We start from the raw sequence: 9,112 nt of genomic DNA on the forward strand, positions 1-9,112 counted from the left end.
TCTATGCGCCCTGGTTATTGACGCCTCCACTAAGGGGAAAAGTTTCTTCCTATCTGCACTCTCTATGACTCTCATAATTTTGTATACCTCTATCAGGTCCCCCCTCAGCCTTCTCTATTCCAAGGAAAACAACCCCAGCCTATCCAGTATCTCTTCATAGCTGAAACGCTCCAGCCCAGGCAACATCCTGGTGAATCTCCTTTGAACCCTTTCCAGTGCAATCACGTCCTTCCTACAGTGTGGCGACCAGAACTGCACAGAGTACTCCAGCTGTGGCCTAACTAGCGTTTTATACAGCCCCAGCATAACCTCCCTGCTCTTATATTCTACGCCTCGGCTAATAAAGGCAAGTATCCCATATGCATTCTTAACCACCTTATCTACCTGTGCTGCTACCTTCAGGGATCTATGGACATGTACACCAAGGTCCCTCTGATCCTCGGTACTTCCTAGGGTCTTACCATTCATTGTGTATTCCCTTGCCGTGTTAGTCCTGCCAAAATGCATCACCGCACACTTCTCAGGATTAAATTCAATTTGCCACTCCTCTGCCCATCTTACCAGCCCATCTATATCGTCCTGTAATCTAAGGTTTTTATCCTCACTAGTTACGACACCACCAATTTTCGTGTCATGTGCGAACTTACTGATCACACCTCCTATATTCACGTCTAAATCATTAATGTACGCTACAAACAGCAAGGGCCCCAGCACCGATACCTGCGGTACACCACTCGTCACAGGCTTCCAATTGCAAAAACAAACTTTGACCACCACCCTCTGTCTCCTGCCACTAAGCCAATTTTGGATCCAATTTGCCAAATTGCCCTGGATCCCATGGGCTCCTACCTTCTTGACCATTCTCCCATGTGGGACCAGGTCAAAAGCCTTACTGAAGTTCATGAAGATTACATAAACTACACTATCCTCATCTACGCAATTAGTCACCTCCTCGAAAAATTCAATCAAAGTTTATTAGACATGATGTACCCCTGACAAAGCCATGCTGACTATCCCTGATTAATCCCTGCCTCCCCAAGTGGAGATTAATTCTGTCCACCAGAATTTTTTCCAATAGTTTCCCTACTACTGAAGTTAGACTCACTGGCCTGTAATTACCTGGTTTATCCCTAACACACTTCTTGAATAATGGCACCACATTTGCTGTCCTCCAGTCCACTGGCACCTCTCCTGTGGCCAGAGAGGATTTGAAAATTAGTGTTAGAGCCTCTGCAATCTCCTCCCTTGCCTCACATAGCAGCCTGGGATATGTCTCATCTGGGCCTGGGGATTTATCCACTTTTAAGCCTGCTAAAACCACTAGTACCTCCTCCCTTTCAATGCTAATTTTTTCAAATATATCACAGACCCCCTCCCTGATTTCTACACCTACAGTGTCCTTTTCCATAGTGAACACAGGTGAAAAGTAATCATTCAAAACTTCATCTATGTCCTCCAGCTCCACGCACAGATTCCCACTTTGGTCCCTAATGGGCCCTACTCTTTCCCTGGTTATCCTCTTCCCCTAAATATGTTTATAAAATGCCTTGGGATTTCCTTTATCTTGCCCACCAGTATTTCTTTCATTCCCCCTCTTCGCTTTCCTAATTACTTTTTTAAGTACTCCCCTACACTTTCCATACTCCTCTAGGGCTGCCACTGTTTTCAGCCCTTTGTATCTGCCATAAGCCTCCTTTTTTTTCCTTATCCAATCCTCTATATCCCTGGACTTGTTGGTCCTATCCTTTGCCTTTACGGGAATATGTTGGCCCTGAACTCTCACTATTTCCCTTTTGAATGACTCCCACTGGGCTGATGTAGACTTTCCTACAAGTAGCTGCTCCCAGTCCACTTTGGCCATATCTTATCATTTTGAAATCGGCCTTCCCCCAATTCAGGACCTTTATTTCAGGGCCATCTTTGTCCTTTTCTATAACTACCTTAAATCTCACAGAGTTATGGTCACTATTGCCAAAATTCTCCCCCCCCTGACACTTCTACCACTTTCCCAGCTTCGTTCCCTAAGATTAGGTCCAGTACCGCCTCTTGTAGGACTTCCTACGTGCTGGCTCAAAAAGCTCTCCTGGATGCCTGTTAAGAATTCCGCTCCCTCTAAGCCTTTCACACTAAGACTATCCCAGTTAATATTGGGGAAATTGAAATCCCCTACTATTATTATGCTATTATTTTTTCACTTCTCTGAGATTTGCCTACATATCTGCTCCTCTATCTCCCCCTGACTGTTTGGAGGGTTACAGTACACTCCCAGCAAAGTGATTGCCCCCTTTTTGTTTTTAAGTTCTACCCATATGGCCTCATTTAAGGAACTTTCTAAGATGTCATCCCTCCTTACTGCAGTAATTGGCTCCTTGATCAATAGCACAATGTCACCTCCTCTTTTACGGCCCCCCTCCCCAACCCCGTCACGCCTGAAGATTCTATACCCTAGGATATTGAGCTGCCAGCCCTGCCCTTCTCTCAACCATGTCTCTGTGATAGCAACAATATCATGTTCCAATGTGTTAATCAATGCACTCAATTCATCTGCCTCACTTGTAAGACTCCTTGCGTTAAAATACATGCAACCCAGCCTTGCATTATTCCCTTGTGCCCTAACCAGCCTATATTTACTCTGCCTTCCAGACTGACTTAGTTTCTCTTCTATATTTGGCTGTGCATCACCCCATACTTTACCTCCACTCTGTATCCCATCCCCCTGCCAAATTAGTTTAAACCCCCCACAACAGCATCAGCAAACCTCCCCACAAGGATGTTGGTCCCGCTCCGGTTCAAGTACAACCCATCTATCTTGTATAGGCCCCACCTTCGCCAGAAACAGACCCAGTGATCCAGGAAACTAAAGCCCTCCCTCCTGCACCAACTCTTCAGCCACACATTCATGCTCTCTATCCTCCCATTCCTACACTCACTAACACATGGCACAGGGAGTAATCCAGAGAGAATATAACCTTTGTTTCAATAAGATCAGAGCTGAACTTCTACATCAACTCCACTTGCCCGACCACTCCCCGTGTACCTAGGTTTCTTTGGGGCCAAAAAATATCTATTGATCTCTCTCTTGAATATACTCAATGACTCTCTGGGGAAGAGAATTCCAAAGATTCACAACCTGAGGAAATTTCTCCTCATCTCAGACCTAATGGCCAACCCCATAACCTGACCCCTAGTTCTATAGACCGTACAGCCGAGGGAAACAGCCTTTCAGCATCTACCCTATCAAGCCCTCTAGGAATCATGCACATTTCAATGGGATTACCTCTCATCCTTCTAAACGCCAAAGAATTTGGGTCCATTCAATTCAATCTCTCCTCAGAGTGCACTCCTATCATCCCAGGAATCAATTTAGTGAACCATTGTCACGCCTCCTCTAAGGCAAGTAAGTTTGCACTTGAGAAATTTAGCCCTTGAATGTAATCGGTCTATATGAGCCTTAGCTAGGATTTACCTATGTCTTTTCTCTGCTTTAAACAGATGCCAGTGGTTCCAGTCGGTAATCATGGAAGCCAGAAGATAGCAATAAATCAATACGTGACCATCATTTCTACTTCCCCACAAAAAACCAAACACGTAACTGCTGTTTGACCAGATGGACTGCGCCCTGGAGGACTTTGTATATTTTATGGTTCTATCTAGGTTTGTACTCTGTTGTCTTGCATTAGAAATCATGACTACTGGCAAGCATGTTGAATTTAAAGAGCCTCTGACAGCACGAGTCATTCCTTGATGGGAAAAAGATTGATTGTAGGAAGGGGGTTGAGTTGCAGGCTGTGTGCGATTGATCAAAGCTGTGTGGACTGAGGCAACCTGATACAAATGAAATTAAACACAAGGTTGGGGATTTCTGTTCTCTCCCACAGGCATTTTTTTTTCCAAATGAAGGAAAAGCTGTTTCCTTCATGTGTTGTGCTCTATGGAGTATCATTTATTTAAATTGCCCTTGAGTCACCATGCATTAGTGCCAATGAATGGGACTGCGGTCAGTTTTTGCACCTCCGCCCCCCAGCTTCAGTTCCACAGTGTTCCTCTGTGTTATCAGGGTGTTCGTGTGGCACCAGGTCATGGACGAACTAGACCTTGCCCCAGGTGAACCGTTGGGAGAACAAAAGCCATCTTATTCTGCTCACCAACCTCGCTCCTGCTTCTAACCAACCACACCCACCGCCAGCGGTTCAAGAAGGCAGCTCACCACCACCTTGTCAAGGGACGGGAAATAAATGCTGGCCTAGAGCCAGCGACGCCCACATCCCGTAAATGAATTTTAAAAAACCAAATCCCCACCCCCACGATCCCACCTCCAGGGCTGCTTGTCTGTATGGCCTGTTTTTCATTCTGTTAAATCCAGATTTACAAATAAAGAAAGAGCTTACATTTATATAGCTCCTCTCACAACCTCAGGGCATCCCAAAGTGCTTTACAGCCAATGAAGTACTTTTGAAGTGTTGCAATGTCAGCAACATGTTCGCCAATTTGCGCACAGCAAGCTCCCACCAGCAGCAATGTGATAATGACCAGATAATCTGTTTTTTGTGAAGTTGATTGAGAGATAAATATCGGCCAGTACACTATGGAGAACTCCCCTGCTCTTAAAGGCAGACGATCTGTTCCATCAGATTACCCTGCACCCTCCAGACAGTGGGGATGAAGATTTATCCCAGCTAAAAGACTTAACCTCTTGCTGGTGGTCAGTACATCAGGTGGCCTGGCTGTGAAAGACCTTTTCTTATTCTTGTTGCTGCACCTGTATTTTCTGCTGAGCTATTCTGTGGCTAATAAACAACTTTTATACACCAGCTGAACGCTGTTGACTGCAAATCCATGAATGCTAATTGACTGGACATGAGTTTGATTAGTTTGATTTGTTATAGGTTATTAAAAGCTGTTTGAATATGCTGATAGATTATTTTTCAAATGGACAGTCTGAGTTAGCCATGTGAATTGTGAGCATTAAAAGTAGTGCCATTTGGTATGACAGATGGGCTGATGTGTCTGATCTTTTACGTTAAACTGTTTTGGTATAAAATAAATTCTCTCACATCTATGCCTTTGTCACCTCCAGACATGACTATTTCAGTGCTCTCCTGACCAGCCTCCCATCTTCCACCCCCTATTAATTTCACACTCTGCTGCCCATACCCTGCCCTGCACCAGGTCCCCCTCACCCATCACACCTATTCTCGCTGACCTTATTGGCTCCTTGGTAAGCAAGATAAAATAGATCGCATCCTAAGTGATGATTTGAAGTAGACATTAAGGGGAAATTAAACTTTACTATTTGACCCAAGTTGGCTTGAGAAAACTCAAGAAAACCTTGAGATCCAACAGAGGGTGCTGGTGAGAAGTGACTGAAGCATTCTGGGAGAAGTCACCGCGACTCAGGAGGGAATTGAGGAGGACCCACTGTCAAAGAACGGAATAACCCCAAACATTACATTGCTGTAGTGTTTCCATCCCTCCCTCCTCCTCAAACCTAAAAGAAAAGAGAGAGAGGAAGAGGCAGTGCCTTCAGGAGTGCACCAGACCTGTGAGGGACACTCTCCTGATAGTGGATTTTAAAGAAAAAGCAGCTGATTGGTGAGTAAATCCTGGGAGCAGACTCAGAGGGAGGAGCACCGGAGTGGTGAGTATAAATATAGCTTACCTCGGGGATTCGCGGCCTTGTCTCCAGGGAGCAGATTCGGAGGGAGGAGCACCGGAGCAGTGACCTCGGGGCACAGAGTAACTGAAGCCAAAACTGAAAAAGTGACATCACAGGAAAGCTGTGACCTGATTGGTTGGTAGGAAATCTGCACCAAATTTGAAAAAAAAAACACTGCTAAGCTAATTAATAAATTAATTATCTAAATCGAGATGGCTGGTCAGGTGATGTGCTGTAGCTGTATGATGTGGGAGCTGGCAGATCCCGTTGCGAGCCGCTGTGACCACATCTGCAGCAAGTGTTGCTGAAGGAACTCCGGCTCAGAATTGATGAGCTGGAGTCCGATCTCCGGACACTGCGGCACATCCGGGAGGGGGAGAATTACCTGGATGCTTTGTTTCAAGAGACGGTCACACCCGGTAGATTAAGTACCTCAAGTTCGGTCAGTGGTCAGTGGTCAGAGTCAGCAGGGTGTGACTGTAAGTGAGGCAGGTAGAGGGATCTTGTGTTCAGGAACAGAGGAGCCTCAGCTCTTGACCTTGTCCAACAGGTAAGAGGTACTTGCTCCCTGTGTGGATGAGGAAGAGGGCTGTAGGGAGGATGAGTCAGCTGACCACGGCACCGTGGCACAGGAGGACATTCAAGAGGGGGGAGCAATAAGACAAGTGGTAGTTGTAGGGGATTCTATAATTAGGGGAATTGATAGCTTCCTTTGTAAGCAGGATCGAGAGTCCCGCATGGAATGTTGCCTGCCCGGTGCCAGGGTGAGGGACATCTCTGACCGGCTTGAAAGGATATTGGAGAGGGAGGGGGAGGATCCAGTTGTTGTGGTCCACGTTGGGACAAATAACATTGGTAAGACTAGGAAAGAGGACCTGTTTGTGGATTATCAGGAACTAGGAACTAAATTAAAGAACAGGTCCTCAAGGGTTCTAATCTCCAGATTACTACCCGAGCCACGTGCAAATTGGCGTAGGGACGCGAGAATAAGGGAAGTAAACACGTGGCTAAAGGAGTGGTGCAGGAGAGAGGGGTTCCATTTCGTGGGGCACTGGCATCAGTATTGGAACAGGAGGGATCTGTACCGTTGGGATGGTCTGCACCTGAACCGATCTGGGACCAATGTTCTAGCGAAAAGGGTAAATAGGGTGTTCAACAGGACTTTAAACTAGAAAGTGGGGGGGAGGGAAGGGTAAAACTCCAAGAAGTATGACTAATGGGAAACAAAGCAGCAGGTTAGCGTGTGGGGGGGTGGATTCAACTTCATGGAAAATTATGAAAAAACTGAAAAGAAAGGAGAGCCGAGGAGAGGCTATTAAAGTCCCCAGAACACAAAATAGGACAGAGTGTTTAGAAAGGGCTAGGAATCTAACTTCAAGCACATCAGATAAAGGGACGACAATGAGAAAGGGGATGGGAAATACAGGACTGAAGGTGTTGTATCTGAATGCACGCAGTATACGAAATAAGGTAAATGAGCTTGTGGCGCAGATTGAAATTGGCAGGTATGATGTGATGGGCATCACGGAGACATGGCTGCAAGGGGATCAGGACTGGGAGCTAAATATCCAAGGATATACATCCTATCGAAAAGATAGTAGGTTGGCAGAGGGGGAGGGGTTGCTCTGTTAGTAAGAAATGAAATGAAGTTGATAGCAAGAAATGACGTAGGGTCAGATGATGTAGAATCTGTGTGGGTAGAGTTGAGGAACCGCAAAGGTAAAAAAACCATAATGGGAGTTATGTACAGGCCTCCGAACAGTAGTCAGGATGTGGGGCACAAGATACACCAGGAGATAGAAAAGGCGTGTAAGAAAGGCAAGGTTACAGTGATCATGGGGGATTTCAATATGCAGGTAGGCTGGGAAAATCAGGTTGGTAGTGGATCCCAAGAAAAGGAATTTGTAGAATGTCTACGAGATGGCTTTTTGGAGCAGCTTGTGGTGGAGCCCACTAGGGAACAGGCGACTCTAGATTTAGTGTTGTGTAATGAGGCAGATTTGATAAGGGAGCTTAAGGTGAAGGAACCCTTAGGAGGAAGTGACCATAATATGATAGAATTTACCCTGCAATTTGAGAGGAAAAAGCTGGAATCAGATGTAATGGTATTACAGTTGAATAAAGGCAACTACAGAGGCATAAGGGAGGAGCTGGCCAGAATTAACTGGGAGATGAGCCTAGCAGGAAAGACAGTGGAACAGCAATGGCAGGAATTTCTGGGAGTTTTTGGGAGACACAGCAAAAATTCATCCCTAGGAAGAAGAAGCATACTAAAGGGAGGACGAGGCAACCATGGCTGTCAAGGGAAGTCAGGGACAGCATAAAAGCTAAAGAAAAAGCATACAATGCAGCGAAGAGCAGTGGGAAACCAGGGGATTGGGAAGCCTACAAAGACCAACAGAGGACAACTAAAAAAGAAATAAGGAGGGAGAAGATTAAATATGAGGATAAACTAGCCAGTAATATAAAAGAAGTTTGCAAGAGTTTTTTTAGATATATAAAGGGTAAGAGAGAGGCAAAAGGGGAGATTGGGCCGCTGGAAAATGATGCTGGAGAAGTGGTAGTGGGGAACAAAGAAATGGAGGAGGGACTGAATAGGTACTTTGCGTCAGTCTTCACGGTGGAAGACACGAGTAAAATCCCCAAAGTTCAAGAGAGTCGGGGGGGCAGAGGTGAGTATGGTGGCCATTACAAAGGAGAAGTTGCTAGGAAAACTGAAAGGTCTGAAGGTGGATAAATCACCTGGACCAGATGGATTACACCCCAGAGTTCTGAAGGAGATAGCTGAAGAGATAGTAGAGGCGTTAGTGGTGATCTTTCAGGAATCACTGGAGTCAGGGAGGGTCCCAGAGGACTGGAAAATCGCTAATGTAACCCCCCCTGTTTAAGAAGGGAGTGAGGCAAAAGACAGGAAATTACAGGCCGATTAGCCTGACCTCGGTCGTTGGTAAGATTTTAGAGTCCTTTATTAAGGATGAGATTTCAGAATATTTGGAAGTGCATGGTAAAATCAGGCAAGTCAGCATGGTTTCATCAAGGGGAGGTCATGCCTGACAAATCTGTTAGAATTCTTTGAGGAGGTAACGATAGGTTAGACAAAGGAGAGCCAATGGATGTTATCTACTTGGACTTCCAGAAGGCCTTTGACAAGGCGCCGCACAGGAGGCTGCTCAGTAAGATAAGAGCTCATTGTGTTAGAGGCAAGGTACTAGCATGGATAGAAGATTGGCTGTCTGGCAGGAGGCAGAGAGTGGCGATAAGGGTGTCCTTCTCAGGATGGCGGCCGGTGACTTGTGGAGTTCCACAGGGGTCAGTGTTGGGACCACAGCTTTTCACTTTATACATTAATGATCTAGATGAAGGAACTGAGGGCATCCTGGCTTAGTTTGCAGATGATACAAAGATAGGTGGAGGGACAGGTAGTATTGAGGAGGTGGGGAGGCTGCAGAAGGATTT

At 45.8% G+C, this 9,112-nt stretch overlaps 1 protein-coding gene across 3 annotated transcripts in view; it reads left to right on the forward strand.

Moving 5' to 3' along the window:
* Positions 1-4,015, forward strand: part of LOC144691810 (immunoglobulin superfamily member 5-like) — a 108,058-nt gene extending 104,043 nt beyond the window's left edge. For all 3 annotated transcript variants that reach the window (XM_078560317.1, XM_078560314.1, XM_078560316.1), the window contains one exon: positions 3,493-4,015. In XM_078560317.1, the coding sequence (XP_078416443.1) occupies positions 3,493-3,603 (111 nt within the window). In that variant the 3' untranslated portion in view covers positions 3,604-4,015. The remainder of the gene's footprint in view (positions 1-3,492) is intronic.
* The last annotated feature ends 5,097 nt before the right edge of the window (positions 4,016-9,112 follow it).

Source organism: Cetorhinus maximus, chromosome 16 (assembly GCF_964194155.1).
Source record: "Cetorhinus maximus chromosome 16, sCetMax3.hap1.1, whole genome shotgun sequence".
Lineage (NCBI taxonomy): Eukaryota > Metazoa > Chordata > Chondrichthyes > Lamniformes > Cetorhinidae > Cetorhinus > Cetorhinus maximus.